This window comes from Bos grunniens, chromosome 8 (genome assembly GCF_055505025.1).
Source record: "Bos grunniens cultivar Pamir isolate PY7600 chromosome 8, Bosgru_T2T1.0, whole genome shotgun sequence".
In the NCBI taxonomy this organism is placed as follows: domain Eukaryota; kingdom Metazoa; phylum Chordata; class Mammalia; order Artiodactyla; family Bovidae; genus Bos; species Bos grunniens.
Window position 1 is genome coordinate 101,815,691 of NC_141172.1, and position 20,810 is coordinate 101,836,500.

The following is a 20,810-nucleotide window of genomic DNA, read 5'->3' on the forward strand; positions in this document are numbered from 1 at the left end:
ACCACCTGACCTGCCTCTTGAGAAACCTATATGCAGGTCAGGAAGCAACAGTTAGAACTGGACATGGAACAACAGACTGGTTCCAAGTAGGAAAAGGAGTATGTCAAGGCTGTATATTGTCACCCTGTTTATTTAACTATATGCAGAGTACATAATGAGAAACGCTGGGCTGGAAGACGCACAAGCTGGAATCAAGATTGCCGGGAGAAATATCAATAACCTCAGATATGCAGATGACACCACGCTTACAGCAGAAAGTGAAGAGGAACTAAAAAGCCTCTTGATGAAAGTGAAAGAGAAGAGTGAAAAAGTTGGCTTAAAGCTCAACATTCAGAAAACTAAGATCATGGCATCTGGTCCCATCACTTCATGGGAAATAGATGGGGAAACAGTGGAAACAGTGTCAGACTTTATTTTTGGGGGCTCCCAAATCACTGCAGATGGTGATTGCAGCCATGAAATTAAAAGACGCTTATTCCTTGGAAAAAAAGTTATGACCAACCTAGATAGCATATTGAAAAGCAGAGATATTACTTTTCCAACAAAGGTCCATCTAGTCAAGGCTATGGTTTTTCCAGTGGTCATGTATGGATGTGAGATTTGGATTGTGAAGAAAGCTGAGCACCGAAGAATTGATGCTTTTGAACTGTGGTGTTGAAGAAGACTCTTGAGAGTCCCTTGGACTGCAAGGAGACCCAACCAGTCCATTCTGCAGGAGATCAGCCCTGGGATTTCTTTGGAAGGAATGATGCTAAAGCTGAAACTCCAGTACTTTGGCCACCTCATGCGAAGAGTTGACTCATTGGAAAAGACTCTGATTATGGGAGGGATTGGGGGCAGGAGGAGAAGGGGACGACAGAGGATGAGATGGCTGGATGGCATCACTGTCTCGATGGCCATGAGTCTGAGTGAACTCCAGGAGTTGGTGATGGACAGGGAAGCCTGGCATGCTGCAATTCATGGGGTTGCAAAGAGTTGGACACAACTGAGCAACTGAACTGAACTGAAGCCAGATCCACAGTTAAATCTGGTTCCACAAGGCAGCCCTTTCAAGTCTCCACTATTTTTCTAGAGTATGTGTTTTGAGAAATTTAAGGTCACTAAGCATATCGAAAAGAGATGAAGTTGCCAAATTTCAGAAGGTCATGAACAGTCCTTGGCCTCACCCCAGGGAATAACAGCCCATGTCACAATGTGCGAGGAAGTGGGGTGGCGCCTTGTGGACAGTAAACTGGACCTGGAGCAGATATAAAAGGAGAGGCCTGGGGAGCCAAGCCACCATTAGGAAGAGACTCACTCCCAGTGACAGTAGAGAAGACAGCGCTGTCTCCTGCCAAGATGAAGCTGCTGCTGCTGTGTCTGGGGCTGACCCTAGTCTGTGCCCAGGAGGGAAACTCTGATGTTGTGAGAAGCAACTTTGATATTCCAAAGGTAAGGGCAGGGAAGCAAATTGCAGGCAGATTCTTTACCAACTGAGCTATGAGGGAAGCCCCACACTCACTCAAGGGCAGTGGAGCATAGTGGCTTTGGATTTTGGAGGGCTTTTTGGAAGATTCTGAAGGAGAGTGGCCCTCTGGGAGGAGAGGCGGTCCTTGACATAATAGAGGAAATGGAATGTTGGGGGCCAGAGTGAGGTACTCCGCCCATGGCAAAGGTCATGAGGAAGGAGGCTCGACATACACAAAGGCGGGATCGAGCCTCAGGAGTCCCCCTGGAAATCCTCGAGCGTCTACCCCCATAACCAGAGCCTGCCTACTTTACTACTTTGTGCTCTTACCTACATCTCTGACTTTACAGGGGGCTGTCCCCCACCACCTCTTTTGGAGAAGGAGTTAACCTAGAGCTCCAGTTAATAATAATTCCTGGGCGTGATAAGAGTGTTTTAACCTACAAACTCCTCTGAAGGTTCTCTAGCCTGCCTGACAGGCTCGTCCGGCCACATGTGATTGCTCACAGCCTCCCAACCGTGAGAGGCACGAGATGCTTTAAACCTTCTAAAAACAGGTTCCTTAGAAAAGTTAGAAAACTATTAGTATAAGTATAATGGGCTGATTAGAAATTGTATTGGTGAAGGGTTTTTCATTTGTTGAGCCAATGTTTGTTGCTAAGTCTCCACATCCCCTGCCCTTACACACATTAATGAATATATAGAATTAACCTTTGATATTAATCACGTTAGACCTTAGGCTAAGTAAATTCTTTCCTTAACTAAAACCCACTACACCCTCACCCTGTAGGAATGTAACTTTATTTGGGTGGCATCTGTTTTGAGAATAATCAGCCCTGGAGAAATAAGTGTCCTGATTGACTGACCGCTGTCACAAGGAGAGGGTCGTAAATTGTCAGCAGGCCCCCCTGGCCAGAAGATGATGTAACACCCCTAAGACCTCTGTATACATTTGTGTGAAGCACCTGACTTTAATAAAAGTCAGGACTGCTGTCCCCACGTGACTTTTGTATAACATCTCAGTGTATAAAAACAGACTCTGGAAAATAAAGAATTGGGATCAGTTTCTCGAAATACTGGTCTCCCCATGTCGCTCTCTCTCTCACTCTGGCTGAGTCTCCATCTGGAGCGCGGAACCCACCATGCTTACTAATTATGCCTGGGCTTCTAAGATCCGACCGGGGAGGCCTCAGTGTCTCCTCTCCTTCGGGAGAACGGAAGGACGCCTGCGGCCTACGTAAGTGGTGCAAACTTCTTGTCTTGAAGTTTTATTGGTCTCCCGCGTAAACCAAGCTACTCAGCCTCTTTTCTCCACTGAATTTTCCTACTGAGCTATCCTTATTCTATTACTCTTTATATCTCTAATTAATATCTAATTGAAGCTATCGTATCCTGACCCTCGCCGACGCCGTCTCTCCTTCGAATACCCTGGATCAGCCGGGGCTGGTCCCCGGCAATGGAAGGCTTCAGATCTTGGTCTAAGAAAGGGCAGTGGTGCCATGTTAAAGGTGACAACACTTAGGGAACCTCCAACTTACTGGAGGAACAGTGAACAGTGGAAAAAGTCTTAGATATAGTGCCGATCGACCCGAATCTAATTTCATCTTCACATCATCACGATGAGGGTCCTGGCCGAGAGGTCAGGGTTCAAGGAGACAAGGGTTCATGTTGTACTCCTTTCCTCTTCTCTCACCCAGTCATTTTATTGATTTATTGCAGATTACAGGGGAATGGTTTTCAATTCTCTTGGCCTCAGACAACAGGGAAAAGATAGAAGAAAATGGTAGCATGAGGTTTTTTGTGGAGTACATCAGTCTCTTGGAAAATTCTTCTTTGTTTATTAAAATGCATACAAAGTAAGTGTGTATTTTTTTGCTTGGGAAAGGAAAAACAGAAGTCTGAATTTGGTGTTGGATCTTTACGCGCACGAATGTGCATATATTCTGGGCCTTTACTAAAATCAGGGTCCATCCTTGATAAAATCGTTGGCACTGACCCAGGGATTGAGGAACCTGAGCCTGTGACTTTGCTAGATTTCAGGGATAAGAATTGGGACAGGAATACTTTTCAGTGGGAATAGAGGAGGTAAGGGATAGAGAGGCGTCAGATCGTTCAGATCAGATCAGTTCAGTCGCTCAGTCGTGTCCGAGTCTTTGCGACCCCATGAATCACAGCACGCCAGGCCTCCCTGTCCATGGAAAGACAGCACAGGCTAAGAGCACAGGATTCAGAACCAACACCCGATCCAGTTCTGATTCTCTTTGTGTCACCAGGAAAATTCATCTCTTTCTTCCTCAGTCTTCTCTGGAGTAAAAGATGATGATATAATTCTCTCTCATGTCTTTTTGTGAGTATCAAGCAAGGTGATGTTTGTAAGGCACTATCTGAGAGACTGGCACATGGTCAGAACCCAGCTAATTCTCTAGACAAGTAGCTGTCATAACAGTAATAGTGGGAAGAGGTGACAGAGTCATAGTGACAGAAGAAGTGGACTCATTCTCTAAGTACCAAATGAAGTGCTATCATGTAAATAAAAGCGCTTTGGAAACTATATCCAAAATGTTCAACAGCTAATCAATGAAATGGGAAAGTCAAGTTACAGGTAGAATGTGAGGGAGTCAGTCCCTTCAGGATCTCTTGGGCATCAGCTCATTTTGTTTTACAGGGTAAACGGAGTGTGTACTGAGCTTCCTTTGACTTGTGACAGCACAGGAGAGGATGGCGTATATACTGTTAGCTGTAAGTATGTTAAAAAAAAAAAAAAAAAAGTCTTTCTAAATTCTACTTCCAGCTGCAAGGAATTTACTCCAATCTCTTCAGGATTTGATAAACTCCTTATATGTTGGTTTAGGTAATCTAATGTGACCATCTAATAGTCAATATCCTGAATTTGGGAGAAATGTGTGTGTCAAAGCCAGTGCCTGGCACACAGTACCATCAGACAGAGAAATAAGCTTGGTCATATGTATTTCCTACAACAAAAGGAAGTTGGCAAATAAAAAAGTAAATTGGCAGGACAGTTTCACATTCCTTGCCCACTTTAAAAAAAAATATTTATTTATTTTGGCTGCACTGAGTCTTCATTGTTGCCTTTAGATTTTCTCTAGATTTAGCAACCAGGAGCTATTCTCTAATTGTGATGAGCAGGCTTCTCATTGGGCAAAGATTCCACCTGCAATGCAGGAGACCTGGGTTTGATCTCTGGGTTTGGAAGATCCCCTGGAGGGGAGCATGGCAACCCGCTCCAGTATTCTTGTCTGGAGAATCCCATGGCTTCTCATTGTGGTGCCTTCTCTCTTGTTGAGGATCATGGTCTCTAGGGCTCAGGGGCTCGGTAATTGCACCATGTGGGCTCAGTAGCTGGGGCATGTGGCTCTAGAGGATACCATTTTAGTTTCCCCAAAGCATGTGGGATCTTCTTGGACCCAGGGATTGAACCCGATCCCATGAATTGGCAGGTGGATTCTTATCCACTTGACCGCCAGGGTAGTTCCATGGCCCACTTTCTGATGATATCTGATAGCCATTGCCAGAGCATATCATTCAGGTTATAGCACTGGGTATATAAGGCCAACGGGGCTCATAGAGGAGACATTTGGCAGAGATGGCCGAGGGAGGTAGGTGGGGCCAAGGTGTCATAATAGAGGGGAAGTTACTGCTGTGGCTGAATTTTTCTACTCCTAATAGTCACTCCATCGGTGTTGCTTAGAAATTGCATCTCGAAGCCCAGAGAGATGCAGATGGAAGGCAGTAGATATCACTATTTCTTTCAGGATTTGTTTTGTGGGAGAGAACAGGTAAAAGGGTTTCATTTCTTTCCCACAGACCAAAGAAGTTCTGAGCCATGTTCTGTTTTCTCCACAGATGATGGAGAGAATAAATTTCGCATACTTCAGGTGAACTATAGTCAACATATTATTTTTTATCTCGAGAATTTCAGCGACTCGTTCCAACTGCTAGAGCTCTACGGTAGAGTACTTTCATGCTGGTGCTCATCTTGGGGTGGCGAGACCAGGGAAGGAAGGAGACAGAGTGGACTTTCCTGTCGTACCCTGGGACCTCTCTCCCCATTAAAGACAGATGCTCCCCTTTGGTAAAATCTCTCGGGCTCAGTGATGGGAAGATGATGACTCTCTCACTGTGCCAGAAAGATATCCTAAGGTGTCACATTCAAGAAAGACTTTTTTCCATCCCTGAGACTTGTGCCTAAGCATGTAATCAGTGCCATTCACTTTCCCACTCAGCCGGAGACCCACGCCTCTCATGAGCCTCAAACACCAGGAAACAGGACAAAGCAGCTCCTGTTACTCTTCCCACAGCCCGAGAACCAGATACGAGTCCAGAACTCAAGAACGAGTTTGTGGAAATTTGCCAAAAGTATGGAGTTGTTAAGGAAAACGTTATTGACCTGACCAAAGTGGGTAAGTTGAGCTATCTCTGGCTTTCTCTGCCTGAAGTCCCATGTTGCTGAGTAGGAATGTTACTGAAGGGAGAAATGCAAGAGAAGTTAATACCCCCATTCAGTCCCCTTTGTCTTAACCTGGAAAATCATCTGGTTTTGTTCTGGGAAGTAAACTGGTGTTGGTGTTTGAATGTGCTCTTCTCTGCCTCTACAGATCGCTGCTTGCAGGCGCGAGGGAATGGAGTGGCCTAGGGCTGCAGTTTGGTGAGCTCTGCTGGAGACGGGGTGGCCCAGGGTTCAGTACCTTCCAGAAGCATTAGGGGATTACAATAGAAGATTTAAAAATCACAATAAAAATAATTTGGTAGGAAGAGCTTGAAATTTGGAGTTGGAGGATCTGGGTTCAGGATCTCCTCCTGCCATGAGCTTTTTAAGCAAATCATATAGCAGTTAAAGGGAAAAAATGATGTCTACCTTACAGAATTACTGTGTGAATATAATGCTGGAGAAAAGGGCTCAGTAATTGATAATGTGGGAAACAATCAGTAAGAATTACAGTTTTAAATGGGAAAAGAATGTGAGTATGATACTCAAATACATTCTGTGTTTGTGGTCCGTCTCTAATCCTGAAAGCCCATCTCACCCTCCAATATATGGAAAGAATTTCTTCCTTCAATCTCTCCATATTTTTAACTTGTAATCTGGAAATAGAGCTGTCTGAATTTCCAGTTGTCTTCTAACCTGGAAAATAGTCTCTTGAGTTTCCTCATCTGTTTCCTGCCTCAGATTTATTGTGTGGGTTCATTCAGATAATGTAGGTGAAAGTCTTAGCAACTATGGCTTACATAAAGTCAGCATTTAATAAAAGATTGCTATGGCTTTTGCCAATTTGTCAAAAACACTTGAAAACTTCCAGTGCTGAGGATGGCAGAAATAAGCCTAGCATCCTTCATTGCTTCCACTCTTCTTTTCATAGGCTCTGGGGCAGGTTAAGATGGGATCAACAATAGAAAAAAACAGGAAAAGAATCATTAACACTCCCCCTTCCCCTATTCTGGCAAATAGCATGGGTTAGAATGCAGGTTGATGACTATTTCTTCAACGTATTTTGGGTAACAGAAATTCTCTTCGTCCTCAGTTCAGTCTGAGAAGCACTTAATAAGCTTTTGTGTTCTCATTCTCATTTGCTTATTTAATGCCACCTCATTTGGGCTCCAGAATCTTCTCTTCCATGGTTCCCACATCATCTTATGCCAAGTGCTGGGGCCTGACTTCCACCACTATCGCACGGGAAGGCACCGTCTCTGCATCTTCAGGATATTCCCTAATTATCTACGAAGACTTAGCAGCTCACCGAGAATCAAAGTTTCCTCCAGATTTCCGATTCCCTTTGTCCCATTCAGGACAGCAGGTCCATGAATAAGACCTTCCTCAACCTGTTCAATAAATGATTTGCCTTGCAGTCATGTGGTTTTTCTTCGTTTATGTAAGGGACGTGGGGGTGACTGGAAGAAAATGAGGCCTTGTGACCAGAACCTTCCCCTAGGCTCTCAGAACCTTCCCCGAGTTTCAGGATTTTCCCTCGTCTGCAGTAAGTCTCTGTCTCGATGAGTGCTACTTGTCTTTTGAGTTACCCATTTCTTAGTGACCTGATAAACTGTTAAGACTTGCCCTAGAAATTGCTCCATCCTAGAATTCTCTTTTTCAGTGGGGGTACTGAGACAGAGTTGCTGCTGGGGCTGACACCAGCTCAACATGTTTTAGGATACGCCTTTACAACCCAGCTTCTCTAACTCATCCATCCTCTGAGATTGTCAGTGTCCTTTTTTTCTTTTTCTGGTACGGCAAATGCTTTTATTTTTTAGAAACACATCTATGATATCTAAGTTGAAAACTACCATTGTAAGTTGCTATTAATTTCAAATTCTTCATTTTAAAAAACTTTGTTGAAGTAGAGTTGATTTACAATGTTAATTTCTGCTGTACAGCAAAGTGATTCAGTCATATATATATATATATACACACACTCTCTTTCATATTCCTTTCCCTTATGGTTTATCACAGGATATTCAGTATAGTTCCCTGTGCTATAAGACATTTATCCATTCTGTATATAATAGCTTACATCTGCTAATCCCAAACTCCCATTCTATCCCTCCCCCATCACCTATCGCCCTTGGCAACCACAGGTCTGTTTTCTATGTTTATGATTCCATTTCTGCTTCACAGACAGGTTCATTTCTGCCATATTTTAGACTACACACATATGTTGTATCATATGCCGTTTATTTTTCTCTTGGTTGGTGTCTTTTCATACTCTTAGAAAACCTTCAATCACTGCTTTTATTTACTGTGAACATGTTAAGTGAGATTCCATGAAATGTGATCAATACTTATCTTCAGCATTCTATACTTAGTATGGTCAGGAGGCATCAATGAGGCTAAATGTTATTGGTCTCTTCTTTGGGGAGCTTACAGTCTTTGGAGGAAGGGAAATTAAATATCCTCCTTCAGTTGTAACCCTTTGCCAACATCAGCCAATAATAAAAACAGTGTAAGAGTCACACATAAGTGTTGTGGCAGAGCAGGGTGTGGGTAGCAGTTGTTGTGTGAAAAAAATGACTCACTCCTTATGGACTTAAGATTTATATGAACAAAGAAGGCTTTCTAGGTATCCGACTCTCCCTATATTACTCTGCCTCCAGGTCAGAAGAACATCTTAGGTTCAGGCTTATTGGTCTTTACTTAAGTGCTTAGTCTGGTTTGCTGAAATATGACAAAATTCTATGTAGAAATCCAACCAGTCATTCTGGGATCACTCATTTTTAAAAGATGGCCTTGAAGAGACAGAGCACCTGATACTCAGAAGGGTGTGACCTGGCATATCCTGACAACAATAGTAATCAATGCACGGGAGGGCCATGTGAGTGATGCGGGATGGCTATATTGTGCCACATGTCCAGAAACTACAGCTGATGGGGAAGCACAAAATGACTCTCAGGGGTTCCCAGATCAAGATGACAGATGAGCTCACCTGACCTTAAGCCCTAAATAATATGCAAATAAGGCATGAAATGTTAAAGACACTCAAAAGCAAGGTTGAAGATGCCTGTGGATCAGAAACAGAGCAGTCCTTTTCCGAAGAAATGAAAAGACAGAAGAATCACGGGGAAGATGTGGGTAGAGAGGCCAGAGCAGGCTTTATTCATATGCTGGCAATTGTGCGGGAAGGGGAGGGTGGACATCCGTCCAAAGGCTGACTCTCCCACCCATCCCCTACTGACAACCAGTGGGGAGAGAGCTTTTCTAGGTTGAAGAAGAGGTCTACATGCAGAAACAACACAGTCAGCTCTGACAGTCATCTTCAAATTGGTCATCGATGGTCTGACCAGTGTCATCTTGATTATCATTTTAAGTACAGTTAATCTTCAGTTCCAGGATGGGTTTGTTTCTATTTCTTTTGAGGTCAGTTCTTGAAATTGTGGCAGCTTATGTCACAGCTACAGTCTGGTCATCATGTAATTAACTTCTCCAATCTAGTGGGAGTTTTAGTATCTAAAAGACAGCTCACAGGATATGGCTTCGAATATTATCTGTAGTCCTTGAGAAGGAACTAAAGGTCACTGAATATGCTTAATGACTGCATTATTATTATTTGGTCTCATTTGACTGTTCTTTGTTTCTGCATGTTCTCATTTCTCTGATCAAACGTATTCTTTGACTAAAGCTTTCCACAGATGAAAGGTAGGCAGAGGACATGGGGTAGGGGCAAGGACCATAGGGTCGTGCTTCATTTCACTATGGGTTAGTAAACTAAAATTAATTTTATAACTTCATAAAAGGTTTCCTTATCAGCAACATAAATGTGAATGTTCTTCAACATGTAAAAGGGAATGTACTAGATCTATATTAGCATTGTTAGAGCTCAAAAGGGAGAAGGCGATGGCAACCCACTCTGGTACTCTTGCCTGGAAAATCCCATGGACGGAGGAGCCTGGTGGGCTGCAGTCCATGGGGTTGCGAAGAGTCGGACACGACTGAGCGACTTCACTTTCACTTTTCACTTTCATGCATTGGAGAAGGAAATGGCAACCCACTCTAGTGTTCTTGCCTGGAGAATCCCAGGGACGGGGGAGCCTGGTGGGCTGCCGTCTATGGGGTCGCACAGAGTCGGACACGACTAAAGTGACTTAGCAGCAGCAGCAGCAGCAGAGCTCAAAAGCAAATTGTAAGGTGAAAAAAGCCAGTTGCTGAATGATATGTGCAGTATGACACCATTTATATAACTTTTAAATAACACACAGAACAAGGCAATACATTATTTACGGATTCCTATAAATATGATCACACAGTGCTTCTTATGTGTATACGAATCACTTGCAGATCGTGTTAAACATTAGCAGGCTCTGATTTAGTGGGTCTGGGAGTGGGGCTTGAGACCGATAAATCAGAGCCTGCTACTGTTAAGCTCCCAGAGATGCCAGTGCTACGCCATCATGGGAGACAGGAGACACAGGTAAAGTGAAACCGTTCTTATTTTCTTCAGTTATTTTGCTCAGTTTGGATGCTGGAACCTCTCTGTTGCACTTCTGAACTCTCATAAAGGTATTCTTGCCCATGAGTGGTTGTTAAAATAGGAGTATCTGTGGGGTTATGTGGGCTGGCACTTCCTGTTCTACCATCTTGCTAATGAACCCAAACCAGTTGTGTATCATTTCACCCACAAGACACACAGTGAGAAAGACACTGAGGTGTGTTTTGTTGTTGTGTGTTTTTAAAGAAATATTTCTTCATTTAGATGTGCCAGTTCTTAGTTGCGGCATATGAACTCTCAGTTGCAGCATGTGGATCTAGTTCCCTGACTGGGGATCAAACCTGGGCCCCCCGCATTCGGAGCATGGAGTCCCACCAGGGATGTCTCAAAACACTGAACTAGTTTTTATTTTTCTAGAACATCTACTGAAATCAGGGATCAAATGAAAATTATGGTGGAACTGTTACTGGTTTAGATCCTTGGACTCTTATTCAATAGAAGTTTATGAGAAGCCCCACAAGGAATTCTGGCCAGGCTTTATGGGGACTCGTGCTGCAGGAGGGAGTGAGAACAAGAAACAGGTGTCCTAGTTCACTCCTGGAGGGAGGGTGAACTGGTTCCTTACACAGGATAACAACAGGGGTGGGTCCGGGGCTTGAGTAAGAGGGTGGCTGAGATGGTTTGCTTACCCCTTTGGTGGCTCTGTGTGCCCTGCTTTTGCTCTTAGCACTTCAGAAACAGCAGGCTTTTGCAGCCTTTTGTATCTTACTGTTTATAATTACCCTGACTGTGCATGTGTGCAGATATGTTTTCAGTTTCATACAGTTTCTTTGTATTCTGTTACTAGAGGAGGCATTTGTCCAGCTGCAAGCACTGCAGCAAAGGGCCCCAGGTCCCAGCCCAAATCAGAGTCAGCTGTCAGTAGGAGCTACACTGCTTCCTTGTCCATTTTGCTCAGGGATGGGGGTCAACCACACAGCCAAGTTCCACTGAGGATTTTCCATCATGATGTTTAAATCCCAAACTGTGTTTTTATTTGTTCTGTTTCACCCTTCTACCACCTCAGTGTGCATGAACTTGTTCCTAGGTCCTGTAACAAATTGAGTTGATTTAAGAAGGGGCCACTTCCCTGGTGGCTCAAACGATAAAGCGTCTGCCTACAATGCAGATGACCCAGGTTCAATCCCTGGGTCAGGAAGATCTCCTGGAGAAGGAAATGGCAACCCACTCCAGTATTCTTGTCTGGAAAATCCCATGGATGGAGGAACCTGGTAGGCTACCATCCATGGGGTCACAAAGAGTCAGATAAGACTGAGCAACTTCACTTCACTTCACTTCACTTCACTTCAAGGAAGGGCAGCAAGTCTACTGCAAAGAGCAGCGCAGAATAATATTCCAAATGCAGGTAGCACGAGGTAGGATCGCACAGTAGATCATATGTGCCACTTCCTTCCAAGAGTTAAACATTTATGTTAGGAAAACTACCACAGTTAGGAGACTCTGCTGCTGTATCAAAGATACAATTAGAAAGCTCTATTCTGTAGAGAAGGAGACAGCAACCCACTCCAGTATTCCTGCCTAAAGAATCCCATGGACAGAGGAGCCTGGTGGGCTGCTGTCCATGGGGTCGCACAGAGTTGGACACGACTAAAGAGACTTAGCATGCATGCATGTGTTCTTGGCATGCAGCTGGACAGGAGAAATGGGTCCTATATTAGTTTCCTGTTTCTGCTGCAACAAATAACCACAAATTTAGTGGCTTCAAACAGCAAAAGTTTATTTTCTTACAACTTTGGAGGTCAGAAGTCTGACATGGGGATCCCTGGGCCAAAACCAGGTAAGCCTGGTATCTATAAATTTATTCAGATCAGCTTTCAAGTCTCGTCTTAGAGTTTTAAAGTTCCCTCCTCAGTGATCATCTGGTGTATTCTTGGTTGTTAATTCCTATCTATTGATTAATATTTCACAGTTTTTTTGTTTATCTGTTTTGTTTTTTCAACCATTAGTTATTATCATGAGTTTTTGCTGGTATAGAGAGATGTTACTGATTTTTATAAGTTGATCTCTCTAGCAACCTTGATGAAAATTTTCATTAGGTATAATAAAATTAGTCCTAACACTGTGGATTCTGTTGGTTTAGCAGGTACTTATATATGATTATATTATCTGCATGTCAATGTATCTCTTTCAATCCTTACACCTCTCTCTCTTTTCTTACTCCTCATTCTTTATCCAGAATCTCCAGAAATACTTAAACCATTGATATCATATTTTCTATACCTAAGTTTGGCAAACTATGGCCCATTGGCCAAATTCAGTTCAGTGCCTGTTTCTATATAACCCATGAGGCAAGAACATTTGTAATTGGTATAATATTAGAAACAATCATTTTTAAGCCCACTTAAGCAAAATATTATTCCAAAACAGAATTTCATTCTTCTTATTAATAGATATGTGGTTTTTCAAAACTGTACTCAATATTATATTTTTAATTGTTTCAGAAAATGTGGAAATTCATTTTCTCTATTATATTAATATCTATAATACATAATATCTTCAATTTTGACTCTTGGCCTATAAAGTCTAAAATATTTACTATCTGGCTCTTTTAGGAAATGTCTGCTGACTCCCTTTTCTACATCATGGCCTTTCCCCTGACTATTATTTACTATAGTTATTTGTACTGCATTTTCTTCTAAATAAACAAGTTTGTCAAATGGAACCCCTCAGAAGGCTTTCAATAAAATAGGCTTGAAATTATCGGATTGTGGATTAAGGAGATATTTTAAGTTGTCCTGTTACCACACACCTTCAAATATTATGAACAACTTCAACCTGAATAGAGGAAATTTAGATAAATGTCAAATTAACTTCCAGAGTAAACATCAAACCAGGACACCCTGAGGTTATTTTGGAGTTTCAGGGACAATGATGATGACTAAATCTCTATTCTTGGCTTAGAAGACTTTGTCACTTGATTCTCTTGTCCCAGGACAGAACTTGAGTTGAAACTGTTTGCTCCTGGAGGCAGGCCAATCAGGATACTACCTGCTGTTCTTAAAAATTAGCATTTCAGAAGCATTGTTTTGTTTGTTTCAAAATGTGTCAGTTCACTTCAGTTGCTCAGTCGTGTCCGACTCTTTGCGACCCCGTGGACTGCAGCATGCCAGGCCTCTCTGTCCATCATCAACTCCCGGAGTTTACTCAAACTCATATCCATTGAGTTGGTGATGCCATCCAACCATCTCATCCTCTGTCATCCCCTTCTCCTCCTGCTTTCAATCTTTCTCATCTTCAGGCTCTTTTCTAATGAGTCAGTTCTTTGCTACAGGTGTCCAATGTATTGGAGTTTCATCTTCAACATCAGTCCTTCCAATGAATATTCAGGACTGATTTGCTTAAGGATGGACTGGTTGGATCTCCTTACAGTCCAAGGGACTCTCAAGAGTCTTCTCCAACACCACAGTTCAAAAGCATCAATTCTTCGGTGCTCAGCTTTCTTCACAATCCAACTCTCACATCCATATATGACCACTGGAAAAACCATAGCCTTGACTAGATGGACCTTTGTTGGAAAAGTAATATCTCTGCTTTTCAATGTGCTATCTAGGTTGGTCATAACTTTTCTTCCAAGGAATAAGCCTCTTTTCATTTCATGGCTGCAGTCACCATCTGCAGTGATTTGGGAGCCCCCAAAAATAAAGTCTGACACTGTTTCCACTGTTTCCCCATCTATTTCCCATGAAGTGATGGGACCAGATGCCATGATCTTAGTTTTCTGAATGTTGAGCTTTAAGCCAACTTTTTCACTCTTCTCTTTCACTTTCATCAAGAGGCTTTTAGTTCCTCTTCACTTTCTGCCATAAGGGTGGTGTCAACTGCATATCTGAGGTTACTGATATTTCTCCTGGCAATCTTGATTCCAGCTTGTGCGTCTTCCAGCCCAGCGTTTCTCATGATGTACTCTGAATAGAAGTTAAATAAGCAGGGTGACAATATACAGCCTTGACGTACTCCTTTTCCTATGTGGAACCAGTCTGTTGTCCAGTTCTAACCATTTCCAGTTCTAACTGTTGCTTCCTGAACCGCAGATAGGTTTCTCAAGAGGCAGGTCAGGTGGTCTGGTATTCCCATCTCATTCAGAATTTTCCACAGTTTGCTGTGATCCACACAGTCAAAGGCTTTGGCATAGTCAATGAAGCAGAAATAGATGTTTTTTTGGAACTCTCTTGCTCTTTTGATGATCCAGCAGATGTTGGCAATTGATCTCTGGTTCAACTGCCTTTTCTAAAACCAGCTTGAACATCTGGAAGTTCATGGTTCACATATTGCTGAAGCCTGGCTTGGAGAATTTTGAGCATTACTTTACTAGCGTGTGAGATGAGTGCAATTGTGTGGTAGTTTCAGCGTTCTTTGGCATTGCCTTTCTTTGGGATTCAAATAAAACTGACCTTTTCCAGTCCTGTGGCCACTGCTGAGTTTTCCAAATTTGCTGGCATATTGAGTGCAGCACTTTCACAGCATCATCTTTCAGGATTTGAAATAGCTCAACTGGAATTCCATCACCTCCACTAGCTTTGTTCGTAGTGGTGCTTCCTAAGGCCCACTTGACTTCATATTCCAGGATGTTTGGCTCTCAGTGAGTGATCACACCATTGTGATTATCTGGATCATGAAGATCTTTTTTGTACAGTTCTTCTGTGTATTCCTGCCACCTCTTCTTCATATCTTCTGCTTCTGTTAGGTCCACACCATTTCTGTCCTTTATTGAGCCCATCTTTGCATGAAATGTTCCCTTGGTATCTCTAATTTTCTTGAAGAGATCTCTAGTCTTTCCCATTCTGCTGTTTGCCTCTATTTCTTTGCACTGAGGAAGGCTTTCTTATCTCTTCTTGCTATTCTTTGGAACTCTGCATTCAGATGCTTCTATCTTTCCTTTCCTCTTTTGCTTTTCACTTCTCTTCTTCTCACAGCTATTTGTAAGGCCTCCTCAGACAGCCATTTTTGCTTTCTTGCATTTCTTTTCCATGAGGATGGTCTTGATCCCTGTCTCCTGTACAATGTCACGAACCTCTGTCCATAGTTCATGAGGCACTCTATCAGACCTAGTCCCTTAAATCTACTTCTCACTTCCACTGTATAATCATAAGGGATTTGATTTAGGTCATACATGAATGGTCTAGTGGTTTTCCCTACTGTCTTCAATTTAAGTCTGAATTTGGCAATAAGGAGTTCATGATCTGAGCCACAGTCAGCTCCTGGTCTTGTTTTTGCTGGCTGTATAGAGCTTCTCCATCTTTGGCTGCAAAGAATATAATCAATCCGATTTCAGTGTTGACCATCTGGTGATGTCCATGTGTAGAGTCTTCTCTTGTGTTGTTGGAAGAGGGTGTTTGCTATGACCAGTGCATTTTCTTGGCAAAACTCTATTAGTCTTTGCCCTGCTTCATTCCGTATTCCAAGGCCAAATTCGCATGTTACCCCAGGTGTTTCTTGACTTCCTACTTTTGCATTCCAGTCCCCTATAATAAAAAGGACATCTTTTCGGGGTGTTAGTTCTAAAAGGTCTTGTAGGTCTTCATAGAACCATTCAACTTCAGCTTCTTCAGCGTTACTGGTTGGGGCATAGGCTTGGATTACTGTGATATTGAATGGTTTGCCTTGGAAACGAACAGAGATCATTCTGTTGTTTTTGAGATTGCATCCAAGTACTGCATTTTGGACTGTTTTGTTGACCGTGATGGCCACTGCATTTCTTCTAAGGGATTCCTGCCCGCAGTAGTAGGTATAATGGTCATCTGAGTTAAATTCACCCATTCCAGTCCATTTGAGTTCACTGATTCCTAGAATGTCGACGTTCACTCTTGCCATCTCCTGTTTGACCACTTCCAATTTGCCTTGATTCATGGACCTGACATTCCAGGTTCCTATGCAATATTGCTCTTTACAGCATCGGACCTTGCTTCTATCACCAGTCACATCCACAACTGGGTATTGTTTTTGCTTTGGCTCCATCCCTTCATTCTTTCTGGAGTTATTTCTCCACTGATCTCCAGTAGCATATTGGGCACCTACTGACCTGGGGAGTTCTTCTTTCAGTATCCTATCATTTTGCCTTTTCATACTGTTCATGGGGTTCTCAAAACAAGAATACTGAAGATACCCCACGTCCAAGGTAAGAGAAACCCAAGTAAGATGGTAGGTGTTGCAAGAGGGCATCAGAGGGCAGACACACTGAAACCATAATCACAGAAAACTAGCCAATCTGATCACACGGACCACAGCCTTGTCTAACTCAATGAAACTAAGCCATGCCAGTAGAACCACCCAAGACGGGTGGGTCATGGTGGAGAGGGCTGACAGAATGTGGTCCACTGGAGAAGGGAATGGCAAACCACTTCAGTATTCTTGCCTTGAGAACTCCATGAACAGTATGAAAAGGATCTGGCTTAGAATCCAAAATCCAGTTACATGTGGCAGAAATGGAGTCTAACCAAGGAATGGGGTGGTAGGGACTCTGTGTCTCAATGGAATTTGGTGAGTCACTTCATTTTGAAAGCCTCAGAAACAAAGAAACTGTCTCTGCCAAAGATGATGGTAGCTATCACAAAGCATTAACACAGAGTTGGTTAAAATGGGGTTGGATGAAATATTAACAAAGTCTTTAAAGTATGGTGTCTGGTATTCAGTACATTTAAATTCCTTTTCCTTTTTGTCTGAACTCAACCCCTGTAGTCTTGCCTTTCCACACAATGACTAAGGCAGTGTGTAATCACTGTGTACACCTCACCATTCTTAGGTTCCAGAAGATAAATAGAGAAGTACAAGATGCCATCCTTCCTTTAAACAAGTTTCAATGAAGGTGGGGAAATGCTTCCTGTACTCAATAAGAACTTAATCCTACAAGCATGAAAATAACTCACCTGAATGGGACCAAGTCCAGACCATTGTTGGTCAGCAAAGGGGTGATAGTAGGAGGTAGTATCATGCAGATAGTGCCTAAGGGGACTTCCCTGGTTATCCAGTGAAAGGTTTCTTGGGGCTAACAGCATCCCATCTGTGTCATCTGGGCCCTCCAGAAAACAGATGCTGAGACAGATTTAGGAGTGTAAAAGGCTTACTGGGATTAACACTTGTGAAAGGACAAAGAAGGAAACGGGATTAGGGCAGGGGAGCTGTCAGACCATGACATGATCTGACAAAGTCTCTGTCAGCCAGCAGGGAGCTCTGAGCATGTGAGAAGAGGCCTGTGTCAGGCAGAAAAGGACGGGACCTTGTGTCACAGTCTTGCACAGCCACTGGATGGGGCCACCCGAGAAGACCACCATCTCAGCTCGAGTTGAGGCCAATCGGAACCAGGTAACAGTGGAGGCTGTGGGTTAACCCCCCTCCTCACAGCTGCACAATGAGCCCTTTCTTGAAGAGGGAATCTGAGCAATGTATCTGTATGTCTGACACACCATCCTAATATCCAGAAAGAGAGTCCCTGCAAAAGGGATCCAGAGTTCTCTTCCCACATGGGGCAGGGGTGGAGGCAGAAACCCTTTCCTTCCCTCCAGTTTGAAATTTCTAGCACAACATGAGGGCTCCCTGAGGGTAAGAAAACCAAGGATACCAGTGATTGTGGCCTCCAGATTCAAGATTATCAAGATTTCATTATCAGATTATCAAAATTCAGCAGGTACTTACTGCGTGTGGGCCCAGGTTACCCAGCATCCATCTGGGACTCTCTTAAGCATCATAGGAAAGTGAAGTCCCTCAGTCGGGTCCGACTCTTTGCGACCCCATGGACTGTAGCCTACCAGGCTCCTCTGTCCATGGAAGTTTCCAGGCAATAGTATTGGAGTGGATTGCCGTTTCCTTCTCCAGTGGATCTTCCCGACCCAGGGATGGAACCCAGGTCTCCCGCATTGTAGACATATCACAGGACCAGTTTATTCCATTGATACTGACACCACCAGGCTTCGGATGGGAGGAAGACAGTTTGGGCAGTGGGAAGAATAATCATAAATCTTGGATTATGAATCCTTCAGGAAAGGGTCAAGGAGTTCTGAAGATAAAAATCATTCATGTAACAATTTTGCCATAGGCCAGACCTAATTTGAAAACATGAAAATCTGTTTGGTATCATCAATGTAAGGATCTGAAGAAATTATTTATGTAAAGAGCTTGGCATGTAGACAGCTACATGTAAAAGAATGAAATAAGAACACTCTTTAACACTATACACAAAAATAAACTCAAAATGGATTAAAGACCTAGATGTAAGACTGGATAATATAAAACTCTTAGAGGAAAAGCAGAGCACCCTTTGACATAGATTGCATCAATACCTTTTTTGATCCACTTTCTAGAGTAATGAAAAGAAAAACAAAAATAAACAAATGGGACCTAATTAAGCATTAAATCTTTTGCACAGCAAAGGAAACTATAAGCAAAATGAAAAGACAATCCACAGAATGGGAGAAGATATTTGCAAACCATGGGATCAACAAGAGATTACTCTCTCAAATATACAAATAGCTCATGCAGCTCAATATAAAAAAATCGAGCAACCTAATAAAGAACATAGGCAGAAGAACACATATCTTTTCCAAAGAAGATATACAGATAGCCAACAGGCACGTGAAAAGATTAACATTGCTAATTACTAGAGAAAGGCAAATCGAAACTACAATGAAGTATCACCTCACACCAGTCAGAATGGCTATCATCAAAAATCTACAAATAACAAATGCTGGAGAGGATGTGGAGAAAATGGAGCCTGCCTACACTCTTGTGGTAATGTAAATTGGTACAGGCACTATAGAGAACAGTATGGAGGTTCTTTAAAAAATGAAAAAAATAGAGCTACCATATGATCCGTTAATCCCACTCCTGGGCATATATCCAGAGAAAACCAAAACCATAATCTGAAAAGCTACCTGCATCCTAATGTTCACTGCATCACTATTTACAGTTGCCAGGATATGGAAACAACCTAAACTTCCATCTACAGATGAATGGATGAAAAAAGCTGTGGTCCATGTATACAGTGGAATATTACTCAGCCATAAGAAAGAATAAAATGATGCCATTTGTAGGGACATAGATGGACCTAGAGATTATCATACCAAGTGAAGCAAGTCAGAAAGAGAAAGATAAACATCATATGATATCATTTCCATGTGGGATCTAAAAAAATGATACAACTGAACTTATTTATAAAACAGAAGCAGACTCACAGACTTAGAAAACAAATTTATGGTTACCAAAGGGGAAGAGTGGGGAAGAGGGATAAATTAGGAAGTGGGGTTAACATATACACACCACTACATATAAAACAGATAATCAACAAGGACCTATTCTAGAGCACAGGGAATGCTACTCAATATTCTGTAATGAACTATATGGGAAAAGAATCTGAAAAAGAATAGATATATGTGTATGTATAACTGAATCACTTTGTTGTACACCTGAAATGAACTGTAATGACATCAACAGTACTCCAATAGAACATTTTTAAAAATTTTAAAAGAGCCTGGCATAATGCCTGGCACATAGTAAGTAGTCAGTTAATTGAAGCTAATCATATTCTTTTCTTTTGATCAACTTAGTCATTCAACAAACAGTCACTGTTAATATGTCCAAGCTCTGAGAGTACACTGCTGACAAAAATAGCTGAAATCCCTGCCCTTACTGAGCTTCTACGATGGTCTATTCCTTTTTAATCTTCACATTCTGGATCCTATGAGGTCAGGAGCGTGACCTGAGGAAGAAGACCAAGCTAGGTGCTGCTGTTGCTGCTGCTGCTGAGTCGCTCAGTCATGTCCGACTCTGTGCAACCCCGTAGACGGCAGCCCACCAGGCTCCCCCGTCCCTGGGATTCTCCAGGCAAGAACACTGGAGTGGGTTGCCATTTCCTTCTCCAATGCGTGAAAGTGAAAAGTGAAAGTGAAGTCGCTCAGTCGTGCCCGACTCTTAGCGACCCCATGGACTGCAGCCTACCAGGCTCCTCCGTCCACGGGATTTTCCAGGCAAGAGTACTGGACTGGGGTGCCATTGCCTTCTCCTCTGGTTTCTCTTCAAACTAGGTGCCTGTTCTTTAATTGAAGCCTCTACAAAAACCCTTGACTTTTTCCTTCTTTTCTTCATGCTGCACTCCCCTCTAGAAAGCCCTCCCTTCTCTGCCTTTTCAAATATTATCCTTCCTCCAAAGCCAAGAATTCAAGACTTCCTTTGACTCCCCAGGGCTCACTCTTCTCATCCTTTGTATGTTCCCATAGCACAGGTGGTGCTAGTGGTCAAGTGCCGAGGTCCAGCCCCGGCTGATCCAGGGTATTCAAAGGGGAGACGGCGTCGGCAACTATTTATTTATTTATTCACCAAAGATATAAAGAATAATAGAATGAGGATAGCTCAGTAGGAAAATTCAGTGGAGAAAAGAG

General features: G+C 42.7%; 2 protein-coding genes across 9 annotated transcripts in view; one reads left to right on the top strand and one right to left on the bottom strand.

The window, feature by feature from the left end:
• ZFP37 (ZFP37 zinc finger protein) overlaps window positions 1-20,810 on the bottom strand; it is an 84,261-nt gene that overhangs the window by 16,592 nt on the left and 46,859 nt on the right. The gene's annotated exons all lie outside the window — the stretch shown is intronic.
• Window positions 1,278-7,311, top strand: LOC147367820 (major allergen Equ c 1-like). Of its 6 annotated transcripts, none has more exons than XR_015132144.1 (7): window positions 1,278-1,431; window positions 3,167-3,303; window positions 4,113-4,186; window positions 5,312-5,416; window positions 5,692-5,868; window positions 6,064-6,113; window positions 7,068-7,311. XR_015132144.1 is itself a non-coding variant. In XM_086316015.1 (7 exons), the coding sequence occupies exons 1-6, from the start codon at window positions 1,339-1,341 to the stop codon at window positions 6,099-6,101; spliced, it is 549 nt and encodes a 182-aa protein (XP_086172141.1). In that variant the 5' UTR covers window positions 1,278-1,338; the 3' UTR covers window positions 6,102-6,113; window positions 7,068-7,311. The 6 variants fall into 6 exon arrangements, 4 of the variants coding, with proteins under 4 accessions (XP_086172141.1, XP_086172143.1, XP_086172142.1 ...); XM_086316015.1 differs by having other exon boundaries at window positions 5,767-5,868; XM_086316016.1 differs by lacking the exon at window positions 1,278-1,431 and adding an exon at window positions 2,814-2,955 and having other exon boundaries at window positions 5,767-5,868.

What these genes read in the sequence shown, in the direction of transcription:
- LOC147367820 (XM_086316015.1), top strand. Translation starts at nt 1,339, where the DNA reads ATGAAGCTGCTGCTGCTGTGTCTGGGGCTGACCCTAGTCTGTGCCCAG. An exon ending in TGGCGTATATACTGTTAGCT is followed by an intron (nt 4,187 to 5,311) that starts GTAAGTATGTTA and finishes TTTTCTCCACAG; the next exon opens with ATGATGGAGAGAATAAATTT. An exon ending in CCAACTGCTAGAGCTCTACG is followed by an intron (nt 5,417 to 5,766) that starts GTAGAGTACTTT and finishes CTCTTCCCACAG; the next exon opens with CCCGAGAACCAGATACGAGT.